The 15,959-nt window shown below is 41.3% G+C and overlaps 1 protein-coding gene and 1 long non-coding RNA gene across 2 annotated transcripts; one reads left to right on the top strand and one right to left on the bottom strand.

Annotated features, from left to right (window-relative positions):
• Nucleotides 1-2,473: 2,473 nt before the first annotated feature.
• Nucleotides 2,474-6,795, top strand: LOC106600770 (uncharacterized). The gene is made up of 2 exons (XR_001327897.3): nucleotides 2,474-2,678; nucleotides 3,964-6,795. It is a non-coding gene; the product is annotated as an uncharacterized LOC106600770 (long non-coding RNA).
• Nucleotides 6,796-8,791: 1,996 nt separating this feature from the next.
• Nucleotides 8,792-11,692, bottom strand: LOC106600762 (ferritin, middle subunit). Its single transcript, XM_014192379.3, has 4 exons — nucleotides 11,336-11,692; nucleotides 10,905-11,051; nucleotides 9,431-9,556; nucleotides 8,792-9,152 (listed from the first exon to the last, which is right to left on the bottom strand). The coding sequence occupies exons 1-4, from the start codon at nucleotides 11,441-11,443 to the stop codon at nucleotides 8,997-8,999; spliced, it is 537 nt and encodes a 178-aa protein (XP_014047854.1). The 5' UTR covers nucleotides 11,444-11,692; the 3' UTR covers nucleotides 8,792-8,996.
• Between the last annotated feature and the right edge of the window lie 4,267 nt (nucleotides 11,693-15,959).

Raw genomic sequence — 15,959 nt, 5'->3', positions numbered from 1 at the left:
GCATACACAAACACTAGAGAAAACTCAGAAAGATATATTTATTTACTATCATCTGTGTTTTCTCTGGTATTTCTAGAACCACCTGTAACTGGAAACGGACATGTTTAAGATAACTGGTTTCCAGAATTGGGAACCAAGAGAGTACAGCCAATAGCAGGTTAGTTGTAGAATCTACTGCAATGTTTTGATTAGGCAAACCTGTAATGTCCAGAAATGCTGGATAACAACAATCTTTGGTTATATCATATCTAGTGTAGCTACAATCTATAGATTTTTTTATGCCATGGGGCAGAGAGAAAGAATTCGCTATATTAGAGCTCAGGGACTCTTAATTGCGAGGGTTGAGTTTGACAATAGCCAGTGAAAATCAGAGCGCCATATTCAAAACCACAAATCTAATAATTTCTATTTCTAAAACATAGGACTATTTTACACCATTTTATAGATACACTTCTCCTGAATCGAACCACGTTGTCCGATTTCAAAAAGGCTTTACAGCGAAAGCAAAACATTAGATTATGTTAGGAGAGTACATCGACACAAATAACCACACAGCCATTTTCAAAGCAACTACATGCATCACAAATACCCAAAACACAGCTAAATGCAGCACTAACCTTTGACGATCTTCATCAGATGACACACTTAGGACATCATGTTACACAATACATGCATTTTTTTGTTCGATAAAGTTCATATTTATATATAAAAACAGCATTTTACATTGGCGCGTGACGTTCAGAAAATATACTGCTCAAAAAAATAAAGGGAACACTTAAACAACACATCCTAGATCTGAATGAAAGAAATAATGTTATTAAATACTTTTCTTTACATAGTTGAATGTGCTGACAACAAAATCACACAAAAATAATCAATGGAAATCCAATTTATCAACCCATGGAGGTCTGGATTTGGAGTCACACTCAAAATTAAAGTGGAAAACCACACTACAGGCTGATCCAACTTTGATGTTATGTCCTTAAAACAAGTCAAAATGAGGCTCAGTAGTGTGTGTGGCCTCCACGTGCCTGTATGACCTCCCAACAACGCCTGGGCATGCTCCTGATGAGGTGGCGGATGGTCTCCTGAGGGATCTCCTCCCAGACCTGGACTAAAGCATCCGCCAACTCCTGGACAGTCTGTGGTGCAACGTGGCGTTGGTGGATGGAGCGAGACATGATGTCCCAGATGTGCTCAATTGGATTCAGGTCTGGGGAACGGGCGGGCCAGTCCATAGCATCAATGCCTTCCTCTTGCAGGAACTGCTGACACACTCCAGCCACATGAGGTCTAGCATTGTCTTGCATTAGGAGGAACCCAGGGCCAACCGCACCAGCATATGGTCTCACAAGGGGTCTGAGGATCTCATCTCGGTACCTAATAGCAGTCAGGCTACCTCTGGCGAGCACATGGAGGGCTGTGCGGCCCCCCAAAGAAATGCCACCCCACACCATGACTGACCCACCGCCAAACCAGTCATGCTGGAGGATGTTGCAGGCAGCAGAACGTTCTCCACGGCGTCTCCAAACTCTGTCACGTCTGTCACATGTGCTCAGTGTGAACCTACTTTCATCTGTTAAGAGCACAGGGCGCCAGTGGCGAATTTGCCAATCTTGGTGTTCTCTGGCAAATGCCAAACGTCCTGCACGGTGTTGGGCTGTAAGCACAACCCCCACCTGTGGACGTCGGGCCCTCATACCACCCTCATGGAGTATGTTTCTGACCATTTGAGCAGACACATGCACATTTGTGGCCTGATCGAGGTCATTTTGCAGGGCTCTGGCAGTGCTTCTCCTGCTCCTCCTTGCACAAAGGCGGAGGTAGCGGTCCTGCTGCTGGGTTGTTGCCCTCCTACGGCCTCCTCCACGTCTCCTGATGTACTGGCCTGTCTCCTGGTAGCGCCTCCATGCTCCGGACACTACGCTGACAGACACAGCAAACCTTCTTGCCACAGCTCGCATTGATGTGCCATCCTGGATGAGCTGCACTACCTGAGCCACTTGTGTGGGTTGTAGACTCCGTCTCATGCTACCACTAGAGTGAAAGCACCGCCAGCATTCAAAAGTGACCAAAACATCAGCCAGGAAGCATAGGAACTGAGAAGTGGTCTGTGGTTACCACCTGCAGAACCACTCCTTTATTGGGGGTGTCTTGCTTATTGCCTATAATTTCCACCTGTTGTCTATTCCATTTGCACAACAGCATGTGAAATGTATTGTCAATCAGTGTTGCTTCCTAAGTGGACAGTTTGATTTCACAGAAGTGTGATTGACTTGGAGTTACATTGTGTTGTTTAAGTGTTCCCTTTATTTTTTTGAGCAGTATATATAAAAATATATACACGGAACATGACAAGACGAAGACAAAAGATGCCTGACTGCTACACCATCTTTGAGAAAACAATAAAAAATAAATTATCAGGTAGAACAGAAAACCAGCAGGCTCCAGGCCTCATTGGGTAAGAGTTGAATACTCCTGCACTAAAATGTATAAGGCAACAAAGAAAAGGCAACAGGCAAATGCACAAATACTAGAGAAAACTCAGAAATATATTTTTATTTGCTATCTATCTGCTTTTTCTCTGGTACTTCTAGAACCACCTGCAACTGGACAAGGACATGTATAAGATATCTGGTTTCCAGAATTGGGAATGAAGAGAGTACTGCCAATACCAGGTTAGTTGTAGAATCTACTGCAGTGTTTTGATTAGGCAAACCTGTAATGTCCAGAAATGCTGGATAACAACAATCTTTGGTTATATCATATCTAGTGTAGCTACAATCAAGATTTTTTTTGCCATGGGTCAGATACAAAAATGTTGCTGTTTTAGAGCTCAGGGATTCTTAACAGATTGGACAATCAACTTTAATGTACAAATATTTGTCTTAATATTAACAAAATGTGAAGTTTATATTTTGACAGACCATAGTATCAGCAATTAACACCATGTAAAGGAACAACCTATTTGTTCATTAAATGCAACTAAGTGGATTTATGTCAACTCCGTCAGACACCATAAAAGGCGTTACATTTGCACAATTAAAGTCAAACAAGTGTTTAAAGGCCTTGATTGTTTAATGCTAACATTTAGATGATTCATAAATGTGTAATACAAAATCTCCAAACATATTTTTGTTTTCTTTTATAGCCATATTAAATGCTCCAGAGCTAATTTAGTTAGATTTTGAACATAAAAGAACAATTATGAAGCTAACATTATCCCTTATGTCTAGCACAGCAAATACATTAATTGTTGAAGCATATGTTGCAGAACAGTGATTACAATATTTGTTCAGAATATTAACAACAACAAAAAAATCTATCTTATTAAGGGGGTTAGTTCCTCTGTAGAGATGGGAGAACCTTCCAGAAGGACAACCATCTCTGCATCAGCAATCAGGCCTTTATGGTAGAGTGGCCAGACAGAAGCAACTTCTCAGTAAAAGGCACATGACAGCCCATTTGGAGTTTGCCAAAAGGCACCTAAAGGACTCTTAGTATAAGGGCACAGGGCGAGACCCAGATGCAGACACGAGAGACAGATGGTTTGAGTCTCTGATATTTATTAGTATCCAAGGGGCAGGCAAGAGAATGGTCGTGGACAGGCAAAAAGATCATAACAAGGTCAGAGTCCAGGAGGTACAGAGTGGCAGGCAGGCTCGAGGTCAGGCAGGTTCAGAGTCAGGGCAGGCAAGGGTCAAAACCAGGAGGACAGGCAAAAAAGAGATAAGAAAAAGCAGGGGCATGAGAAAAACACGCTGGTTGACTTGATATTACGAACTGGCACAGAGAGACAGGAAACACAGGGATAAATACACCAGGGAAAATAATTGACACCTGGAGGGGGTGGAGAAAATCACAAGAACAGGTGAAACAGATCAGGGCGTGACACTTAGACCATGAGAAATAAGATTCTCTGGTCTGATGAAACCAAGACTGATCTCTTTGGCCTGAATGCAGGGTGTCACGTCTGGAGGAAACCTGGCACCATCCCTACGGTGAATCATGGTGATGGCAGCATCATACTGTGGGAATGTTTTTCAGCGGCAGGGGACTGGGAGACTAGTAAGGATCGAGGGAAAGATGAAGAAAGAAAAGTACAGAGAGATCCTTGATGAAAACCTGCTCCAGATCATTCAGGACCTCAGACTGGGGGCAAAGGTACACCTTCCAACAGGACAATGACCCTAAGCACACAGCCAAGACAACGCAGGAGTGGCTTCAGGACAAGGCTCTGAATGTCCTTAATTGGCCCAGCCAGAGCCCGGACATGAACCCGATCGAACATCTCTGGAGAGAACTGAAAGTAGGTGTGTAGCGACTCTCTCCATCCAACCTGACAGAGCTGAGAGCTTGAGAAGATCTGCAGAGAAGAATGGGAGAAACACCCCAAATACAGGTGTGCCAAGCGTGTAATGTCATACCCAAGAACACTCCAGGCTGTAATCGCTGCTAAAGGTTCTTCAACAAAGTACTGAGTAAAGGGTCTGAATACATAAGTAAATGTGATATTTCCGTATTTATTGATTTTTATAAAGATTTGCAAAAATGTCTGAAAACCTGTTTTTGCTGCGCCAATATGGGGTATTGTGTGTATACTGATGAGGGGGAAAAAACAATTAAGCAGTTTTAGAATAAGGCTTTAAAGTCACAAAATGTGGAAAAAGTCAAGGGGTTTGAATACTTTCTGAATGCACTGTATAAGGCCATTAAGGCCAGATGGTTCTTCAAGATGTTCAGACGTTCATAGGTGACTAGCAGGGGCAATTAATAATCACAGTGGTTATAGAGGACGCAACAGGTCAGCACCTCAGGAGTAAATGTCAGTTGGCTTGTCATAGCCGAGCATTCAAAGGTTGAGAGGTCGATAGAGACAGAGGAGAAACGAAACAGCAGGTCCCGGGATAAGGTAACATGTCAGGTGAACAGGTAAGAGTTCCATAGCTGCAGGCAGAACAGCAGAAACTGGAGAAGCAGCACAACCAGGTGGACTGGGGAGTCTTCAGGCCAGGTAGTTCTGAGGCATGGTCATAGGGCTCAGGTCCTCTGGTGTGTGGAGCATACAGAGCATACAGATAAGACAGGATCATTTTCTTTATTTTTACAATTTTCCACAATGTAGAATAATAGTGAAGACATCAAAACTATGAAAACACTTTTGATTCTTCAGAGTTGCCACGCTTTGCCTTGATGACAACTTTGCACACTCTTGGCATTCTCTCAACCAGCTTAACCTGGAATGCTTTTCCAACAGTCTTGAAGAAGTTCCCACATATGCTGAGCACCTGTTGGCTGCTTTTCCTTCATTCTGCAGTCCAACTCATCCTAAAGCATCACAATTTGGTAATTGGTATTTTATTAGAATCCCCATTAGCTGTTGCGATAGCAGCAGATACTCTTCCTGGGGTCCACACGAAACATAACAATACAGAACATCAATAGACAGGAGCAGCTCAAGGACAGAACTACATGAAAAAAATGCAAGGCACACGTATCCTACATATCAATGCATACACACAAACTATCTAGGTCAAATAAGGGAGAGGCTTTGTGCCGTGAGGTGTTGCTTTATCTGTTTTTTGGGTTGAGGTTGGGTGAATGTGTTGACTGACCATCATGTCTTAAAGTAATGATGGACTGTCGTTTCTCTGCTTTTTGGGCTGCTCTTCCCATAATATAGACTTGGTCTTTTACCACATAGGGCTATATTCTGTATACCACCCCTACCTTAATGTACAAATGCAATAAGAAGGAAAGAAATTCCACTAATTAACATTTACGATGGCACACCTGTTATTTGAAATGCATTCCAGATATTTTGCAAAATAAAGCCATGTTTCAATGCATGTCACGGGAACCAGAAGTGAGACGTGTAGGCTTACCTTGGTGTGAGGTTTTGATAACCATGTAAATCTCTCTCGGACAAGGTGACTTTTATCAATAGACTCACTGAATAAATGTGTTTGGCATTTTATAAAGATGAAACGATCTCCTGCTGCTACCCGAAGCCAAGGTATATTGAAGTTCCTGAGAAGGTTAGTCCAGTAATGTTTGTTGGTATTTTATTCCCACCTCTGGTGGTTATTTACAAATGTTTGTCGTGCAAATTTCACTGTCTTAAAAAGGAAAAAGAAATCAACACGTTTGTCCAACCATAACACATGAATGGCTAATTCAGAAAGAATGAATTGATGGATTCCAGCTAACACAACCAGAACTTTCACATATACAGAGACATGCAGCTATCATGGCATCAGTCTTTTTCGACTAGCTAGTGTATAGTGACACCTATTGATATGAACTGGTAATGCATGTTTGGTTAGAATAGTGCAATAGAATGAATGACATTCAATAAAATCTACTTCATGAAAAGGGGATATTATTTTCAATGAAAATGTTGAAAAAAGTTGATTTAATGATTGAATAATTGGATTTGATAGGAAATCAGTTCCTATAGTGAGCCCTAGTAAACAAACCTCTGGTGGACCAGATGGAGACCAGGACAACAATAGGTTAGTGCTTTTATGACTTGAGCATTAAAAAAAGTGATTACAACGTGTACTGTCTTCATTATAACTCTGCCTTTCATAAATCTCCTAGAATGAATAATTGTAGAAGAGCACTGTAGTCAGATGAACAAATAATAGGTATTATGTCATAAAATTTAAACCTGTCTGTCCATTGCTTAACATTGTGCATAGAGGGAACTATATATTTAAAGACATTGTAACTTTTCTTTGCATAACGCTCATCCCTGCTATGGAAGTTAATTAAACACAAGAGTATGCTGTCCATTGAAGTTGTTGTCTCTGGCTCTTTTGGTATCAGATTCATAATGAGTAAGAGCAAGGTTTATGGTAGTTTGAAAGAGTTTGATCCACCTTAGGCCAGGGGTGTTTCCAATCCACATAACCTGACAAGAAAACCCTCAGTCCTATAGTCATAGCACAGATGAAAGGGGAAGCTAAACACTAAACACTAAACCTCAACTAAATCTTGTAATGAATAATGTGGAAATGTAACAAGTTGAGACTAAACTTATTGGAGTTACCCTGGATTGTAAACTGTCATGGTCAAAACATATTGATACAACAGTAGCTAAGATGGGGAGAGGTCTGTCCATAATAAAGCACTGCTCTGCCTTCTTAACAACGCTATCAACAAGGTAGGTCCTACAGGCCTTAGTTTTGTCGCACCTGGACTACTGTCCAGTCGTGTGGTCAGGTGCCACAAAGAGGGACTCAGGAAAATTACAATTGGCCCAGAACTGGGCAGCACGGCTCACCCTTAAATGTACACAGAGAGCTAACATTAATATTATGAATGTCAATCTCTCATGGCTCAAAGTAGAGATTTATTTAATCACTACTTGTATTTGTGAGAAGTATTGACATGTTGAATGCCCCGAGCTGTCAGTTTAAACTACTAGCACACAACTCAGACACCAAATCATACCCCACAAGACATGCCACCAGGCCTCTTCACAGTCCCCAAGTCCAGAACAGACTATGGGAGGTGCACAGTACTACATAGAGCCATGACATGGCTACTATTCCACATCAAGTAACTCATGCAAGCAGTAAAATCATATTTTAAGAAATAGATAAAAATACACCTTATGAGACAGCAGGGACTGTGAAGAGACATAGGCACAGACACAATAACATATGCACTATAGACACACACACATGGATGTTGTGTTGTAGATATGTGGTAGTAGAGTAGTGGCCTGAGAAAACCCTTAATGTGTTAAATATGTTTAGTAATTTAATGTTAGTTTTATTGTATAGAACTGCCTTTATTTTGCTGGACCCCATGAAGAGTAACTGCTGCCTTGACAGCAGCTAATAGGGATCCATAACAAATGCTGGTCAATTAAGGATAATGTCATTTAGTCAGCTGCCATCTAGTGGCCTTTTTGGGTACTTCAGATCTCAAAATCTCTGGCCCTCTGTGTGGCCTTACATGTAAAATATACTTTAAAATAGAATGACAAAGCCACAAAACATTACCCTAAATATAAACCAACTTAGATACCATTACAAAAATGTAAATTTTACCATGTGAAGTCACTTTCCCCTTCAACCATCTGGTCTATCACGTAGAAACCCATGCACACATGAAAAATAACAATATTTTCAGTTAAAGTGTGAGTTACCAAAGTTATATTGCCTTTTCATGACAGAAGACTTTAGTAATTTTGGGTAATTACCAGTAGCTTTGCAACCATATGACAGCTCCAATAAGCCCCTTATTGTGAACGAGAGGCTTGTAGAATCATTACTATTTTGAGTATTCAGTTCATAGTTTGCTGTAGGGGAACTTCTGGGCATTACCAACTGAAATAAAATGAGTAAAGACTTAATTTGGTGTCAGTAAGAGCCAAACTTTCCATCACCAGAGAAATACGCCATATGGATTTACCGAGCAGGACGCAAGGGTTTGATTTACCTCTAGGCCGTCTAATGACGACCTTTTGAGATACACAGAGTAAAGGTCCACATTGACTGTAGTTACCCATTTCACTTTTAGGGGTAGCGTTAACGGTTGGGACCTCATTTGACATGATGTCTTTAACATATCTTGTAATAGTGACCTCTGTGGTCAAAAGTAATGTCCTCTAAACCTCATGTTAAAGTTCTCCTATTGTTATGACCCTCAGTCACTAGTAGGTCTACAATTGTCAGTATTTATCACTAGGAAATTGAGATGCTCAGTAAGACGGAGCAAAGAACCTGAATAGACTGTTACAACATCCGTTACTACAGGTCAACACTTACAAAAGAAAAACTAGTGGTATTTTTTTATTGTTTTACAAGATGCCTTGCCTCCAATACAATAGTGTTGTCAACAAAAACACCTCAATGTTACAGCTGTGTTGCACTGCACCAGTTTAACACTACTCCCTATAAATGCAAAGCCAGTAGGATCTATCAGAGAAGCCAGGAGTCCTGGTCTGAGGCTGGATGCGGTAGCCTGGGGATGGAAGTGGTTTAGCTCTGGCCTCCCAGGGTGTGCTTGTCAAACAGGTACTCTGCCATCTTGTTTTTGACAGCATCCATCTTGGTGAGGTTGGTGATGTGGTCACCCAGCTTCTTAATGGCCTCCACCTGTTCGTTCAGGTAATGGGTCTCCAGGAAGTCACACAGCTAAAGAGGGAAAACACAGGTCAGACAAGAGAATAACTACAGACTATTGTAGATACAGTAACACACAAGATCCTGGTGGTAATGGCATAAGGGCAGATAATGAGGTGTTTGCAGCTGTAACTCCTGCATGAGCTGCATTGTGTGTATAGTGTGCATCTGTGGACTATTGTGTGCATGTGAAGAAGCAGGTCACACAATCCTGTGTCATTAGTTATCAGAGCTACAACAACCTGATCAGCTCCTAGGACAGAACCTGTATTCTATGTGATATTACTTACATGCGGGTCAACCTTGTCCAAGGCAATCTTGTGCAGGTCCAGCAGGGCCTGGTTCACATTCTTCTCCAGCTGCAGAGCACACTGCATGGCCTCCACCCCATTGCCCCACTCATCACGTTCTGGCTTCTACACAGGACAGAGTGAACACAGGAGGGTTAGGAACTACTAGCAGATGTTTAGACATAATTAAAAGTCAATTAAATCAGTATATCTGACAATCTGGAGAAAATGCAGGAAGACCAAGATTGAGTCATTTTAACAGTCACTATGAACAACCCCATAAGCTAGAGTTTATGAAGCACATATCATGGGTCCGGTGTGGCTCAGTTGATAGAGCAAGGAGCTTGCAACCCATAAGGTTTCCAGAAACCCAGCTCAGAACACAACTCGTCGATCATTCTCAAGGATGGGCGATTGCAGCAGATGACCACACCGGGTTACACTCCTTTCAGCTAAAAACAAGTGACTCCTGTGGGCAATTGGGTGGAAAAACATAGCCTGCAACAGCGAGTTAAGTTTACTGCACAGTCCCAAGACCTCAAACTAATAAAGAATCTTTGGAACGAGATGGAACGGGCTGTTCACAGCATGACTACGTCACCGTAAAATCTGCAGCAACTGCCTGATTTCAGCGTGTGAACATGGACCAACATTCCTGTGGATTGTTTCAGACACCTTCTGAACATCCCCCCAAAAATGCAGGCTGTTCTGGAGGCAAACAGGGGTCTGAGTAGATATGTATAAACCACTTATTTCACACTCACTAGGCCATACCCCCAGACACTACATAAGCCTACACGCATATTGACACCAGTCACATATCCTGATTGCCTAGTCACTCTTCACCCTTACCTACATACTGTATTCTCTCAACTACCTTGTACCCCTGCACATGGTCTCAGTACTTGTATAAAGCCTTGCTATTCTTTGTGTTACCATTTCCTTTTTTATTTAGCAAATATTTACCTTTAACTCTGCATTGTTGGGAATGGGCTCATAAGTACACATGTCACTGTAAAGTCTACACCTGTTGTAGTCGGTGCACGTGACCAATCAAATTTGAAACTGTCAGTGAGCATGTATTATATTAACATTGGGAGAGTTTGGATAGAGTGGATGGAGTTACACCCCTCATGCAGGCAGTGTGTTCAGGCCTAAGCAGTCAGGACATTTTCTCCTCTGGCCACCTTGCTCTAATACCAGGGCAGCCACATAAGGCGTGCCTTACAATGAACTGTATTAACATGAATGACTACTCATCCAAAACAACTTAAAAAGTTAGAGGTATTAGAAAAAGAGGCTCTAGATTGACTATAAAGGTTCTTTAGTCTAGATCAACCACTTGGTTCCAGGTAGAACATTTTCAACTGAGACAAGAACCATTTCTACCAGAGAACCCTCTATGAAGAAATGTACGTTCTTTTTGTTGCGCAGTATACAATCTAACTGGGTTTATCGATGCTCAGGGGCTCACCTTGATGTCCTGAAGGACAATGCGTCCACCTCTCTTGTTCTGGAAGGAGAGTAGCTTGTCGGCGTGCTCCCGCTCCTCGTCGCTGTTCTCCTTGAAGAAATGCGCGAAGCCAGGCAGAGCCACATCGTCACGGGAGAAATAGAAAGCCTGGGTGGACAGACAAGTGTTTAGAAACATGTCAAACATGACTCATTCTATTATTGAGGGATCTATGCATGATTGACACAGCAATATGATCCGGAAACTCATTAGCCTAGTTGGTAACCTGCCAAGAAGATAAATATATCCTTGGACAGAGCCTATCAGCTTTATTTGAATGATAGGTCTACCTCAAGGCTGTTAATTGCCTAGGTGTACAGAAAAATATTTAGGCCCAGGCATAATAATACACAGGTAGATCAACAAAACGGTCATCTTGGTAGACTCCTTACCATTGAAGTGTAGGTGTAGGAGGCAAACATCTCCATGTTGATCATCCGGTTGATTGCAACTTCGCAATCGTCGTGATAGTTCTGGCGGACCTGAGACTTCATTTTCATTTTCTATCAAAATTAACGGTACAAAAATAGAGATTCTTAGATTATTTTACTAAGACAGTTCAAGTAAGTGTTACGTTATCAATCCGGAATGTTCTATAGTGCGGGACGAAGGCAGAGGAGTTCCGTTCAATCACTGTTGAAGCAAGAACTTCTTCATGCGTCTTCTCAGACTTGTGAACTGGAAGGAGCCTTGTTCGCTCTATTTATTGTTCCGAACGGAACGCGTCAGTGAAATCGACCCTCTTCTTCGATGAGATTTAACGGCAGGTTGGCATCCAATAAATGTTGCATTACCGCCACCTACTACATTGGAGTATAACTCCCTTATACTTTGCTTATTTTTTTTAATCAACTACTTCAACAACAAAAAATACAACAAATACCCTACCATCTAAAACTACACTCACAAAAAAATTAAATAAATACCATACTCCACTATTTACATCTATTTAGTCCTACTTCAGGCCAACAGCATGACCTAACGTTAGCCACAACAAATTGGAATTCGTAACATATCATATGTTTTGCAAGTTCCTAACATATTGTACAAATTGCAATTCGTAACATATTGTACGATTTGCAGTTTGTAACATATCATACGAAATGGATGATGGACTTCCACAAATGAATACATACCATACAAAACATACCATACAAATTGAAGTATCCCAGATTTACATTTACTATGTTACGTCTACCCCTGAGTACAGGTTGTTCTAAGTGACCTTGTTTTAGCAGAAGGGCAAACAGAGCATTAAAATAGCCTTTTACAAAGTATTTTCTTCATTTTTTTTATGCAAATCTGTTCTGTAATGTTCAAACCAGGGAACATGTGTTAAGTTGTCACGACCAGGTCCATCATGTGACCAGCCGCAAAAAGTTATAAACAGTAAGTAATACTGTAAATGGTTAACCATTACATAAATCTCAGTGCTAGAGAAGTCACTACAAACCCTGGTTCGATTCCAGGCTGTATCACAACCGGCCGTGATTGGGAGTCCCACAGGGTGGCACACAATTGGCCTAGCTCCGTCCGGGTTAGGGTTTGGCCGTGGTAGGCCGTCATTGTAAATTAGAATTTGTTTTTAACTGACTTGCCTAGTTAAATAAAAGTTAAATAAAAAATAAAAAATTCTTATTTTACAATGACGGACTACCCCGGACAAACTCTCCCCTAACCAAGACGATGCTGGACCAATTGTGCGCCGGCCGGTTGTGATACAGCTCGGGATCGAACCAGGGTCTGTAGTGACACCCCTATCACTGAGATGCAGTGCCTCAGACTGCTGTGTCACTCGGGAGCCCAATATAGTCAATCAATATTTTTCTGTATTACTTCAAAACTATGAAATAACACAAATGGAATCATGTCGTAACCAGAAAAGTGTTAAACAAATGAAATGTATTTTGTATTTGAGATTCCTCAAAGTAGCCACCCTTTGCCTTAATGACGGCAGGTAGCCTAGTGGTTAGAGCATTGGACTAGTATCTGAAAGGTTGTAAGATTGAAGCTCAGAGCTGACAAGATAAAAATCTGTTGTTCTGGCCCTGAACAAGGCAGTTAACCCAGTGTTGCTAGGCTGTCATTGAAAATAAGAATTTGTTCTTAACTGACTTGCCTAGTTAAATAAATAAAAAGAATGACAGCTTTGCACACTCTTGGCATTCTTTCAACCAGCTTCATGAGGTAGTTACCTAATATACATTTCAATTAACAGATGTGCCTTGTTAAAAGTTCATTTAACGAATTGATTTAATTTGAGCCAGCTGTGTTGTGACAATGGGAGGGGTGGTATACAGAAGATAGACCTATTTGGTAAAATACCAAGTCCATATAACAGCAAGAACAGCTGAAATAAGCAAAGAGAAATGACACTATCATTACTTTAAGACATGAAGGTCAGTCAATGCAGAAAATTTAAAGAACTTGAACTTTTAAAAAACCATCAAGCGCTATGATGATCCTGGCTCTCGTGAGGACCACCACAGGAAAGTGGCGTGACGTGACTTAACATTAATCTGATGACTGTTATGTATCGAATCAACTTACTAGGTTTAATTGTTACTTGATTAAATAAATTAATCAATTAACAGTCATTTATTAATCATTACCTCAAATCAGTTTCATAATTCTGAACTTCACATACTCCTTGCAAATGCACAAACCCCAGCTTACTGATCATTCCGTACAACACAAATTGATTGTAATTATTTATTTACTAACTAACTAAATGATAACACAGGATACACACACATGGTATAGGTTATTGATGATAAACTTAATACGATGAAAATAGGTCCCATGTGGACTAACACCAACATGACTGCTTGTTTATCAAAAGAGGGAGGAGTGGAGAGAGAGAAAAATAGAAAACACTTATACACTTGGAACTATGCTCACAGTAATCATAATACACCCGACCCGCCGCCCGTTTGGAGTAAGAAATAATACATGTATTTACGTGTTTGAATGTCTTCTTTCATCGTTTATCTCTGTTGGACCCAGGCCAACCATCAGTCGCAAAAAGCACTATGATGAAACTGGCTCTCATGAGGACCGCAACAGGAAAGGAAGACCCAGGGCTACCTCTGCTGCAGAGGATAAGTTCATTACAGTTAACTGCACCTCAGAATGCAGCCCAAATAAATGCTTCACAGAGTTCAAGTAACAGACACATCTCAACATCAACTGTTCAGAGGAGACTGCGTGAATCGGGCCTTCATGGTCGAATTGCTGTAAAGAAACCACTACTAAAGGACACCAATAATAAGAAGAGACTTGCTCGGGCCAAGAAACACGAGCAATGGACATTAGACCAGTGGGAATTTGTCCTTTGGTCTGGAGTCCAAATTGGAGATTTTTGTTTCCAACCGCCGTGTCTTTGTGAGACGCAGAGTAGGTGAATGGATGATCTCCACGTGTATTTCCCACTGTGAAGCATGGAGGAGAAGGTGTTACGGTGTGGGGATGCTTTGCTGGTGACACTGTCTGGGATTTATTGAGAATTCAAGGCACACTTAACCAGCATGGCTACCACAGCATTCTACTATGATACGCCATCCCATCCAGTTTGCACTTAGTGGGACTATCATTTGTTTTCCAACAGGACAATGACCCAACACACTTCCAGGCCGTGTAAGGGCTATTTGACCAAGAAGGAGAGTGATGGAGTGCTGCATCAGATGACATGGTCTCCACAATCCCCCGAACTCAACCAAATTGAGATGGTTTGGGATGAGTCGGATCGCAGAGTGAAGGAAAAGCAGCCAACAAGTGCTCAGCATATTTGTGCTGTTGTCTGTGCCCAACAATGTTTGTACCATGTTTTGTGTTGCTAGCATGTTGTGCTGCTGCCATGTTGTGTGGCTACCATGTTGTTGTCATGTTGTGTTGCTGCCATGCTATGTTGTCGTCTTAGGTCTCTCTTTATGTGGTGTTGTGTTGTCTCTCTTGTCGTGATGTGTGTTTTGTCCATTATTTTTATTTAATTTATTTTAGTTTTTAGTCCCTGCCCGCAGGAGGCCTTTTGCCTTTTGGTAGGCTGTCATTGTAAATAAGAATTTGTTCTTAACTGACTTGCCTAGTTAAATAAAGACTGTTGGAAAAGCATTCCAAGTGAAGCTGGTTGAAGGAATGCCAAGAGTGTGCAAAGCTGTCATCAAGGCAAAGGGTGGCTATTTGAAGAATCTCAAATCTCCTTCTCTGGTTAAGGCTGTTGAAGAGCTCCAAACTGCTTTTTAGTCACTGCAGGCCTCCCTTTATGGTCTCAAACTGGTCTTGAATGTACAACAAACTACATTCATGACCTTTACCAGAGCTAGAACTCTGCCAGAGAACATTAGCATTGTCACATCTGGTGGCTTATCCATTTAAAAAGTGTCATCCTACAAATACCTACAGTTGAAGTCGGAAGTTTACATACACCTTATCCATATACATTTAAACTCAGTTTTTCACAATTCCTGACATTTAATCCCAGTAAAAATTCGCTGGCTTAGGTCAGTTAGGATCACCACTTTATTTTAAGAATGTGAAATGTCAGAATAATAGAGAGAATGATTTATTTGAGCTTTTATTTCTTTCATCACATTCCCAGTGGGTCAGAAGTTTACATACACTCAATTAGTATTTGGTAGCATTGCCATTAAATTGTTTAACTTGGGTCAAACGTTTCAGGTAGCCTTCCACAAGCTTCCCACAATAAGTTGGGTGAATTTTGGCCCATTCCTCCTGACAGAGCTGGTGTAACTGAGTCAGGTTTGTTGGCCTCCCTGCTCGCACACAGTTTTTCAGTTCTGCTCACATATTTTCTATAGGTTTGCGGTCAGGGCTTTGTGATGGCCACTGCAATACCTTGACTTTGTTGTCCTTAAGCCATTTTGCCACAACTTTGGAAGTATGCTTGGGGTCATTGTCCATTTGGAAGACCCATTTGCGACCAAGCTTTAACTTGCTGCTGATGTCAAGAGAAGTTTATTCAATATATCCACTTAAATTTCATTCCTAATGACGCCA

The sequence above is a fragment of the Salmo salar genome, chromosome 03, assembly GCF_965601325.2.
Source record: "Salmo salar chromosome 03, fSalSal1, whole genome shotgun sequence".
Taxonomy (NCBI): Eukaryota; Metazoa; Chordata; class Actinopteri; order Salmoniformes; family Salmonidae; genus Salmo; species Salmo salar.
Note: the sequence above shows the minus strand (reverse complement) of the source record. Positions and strands in the feature narration are given on the sequence as shown.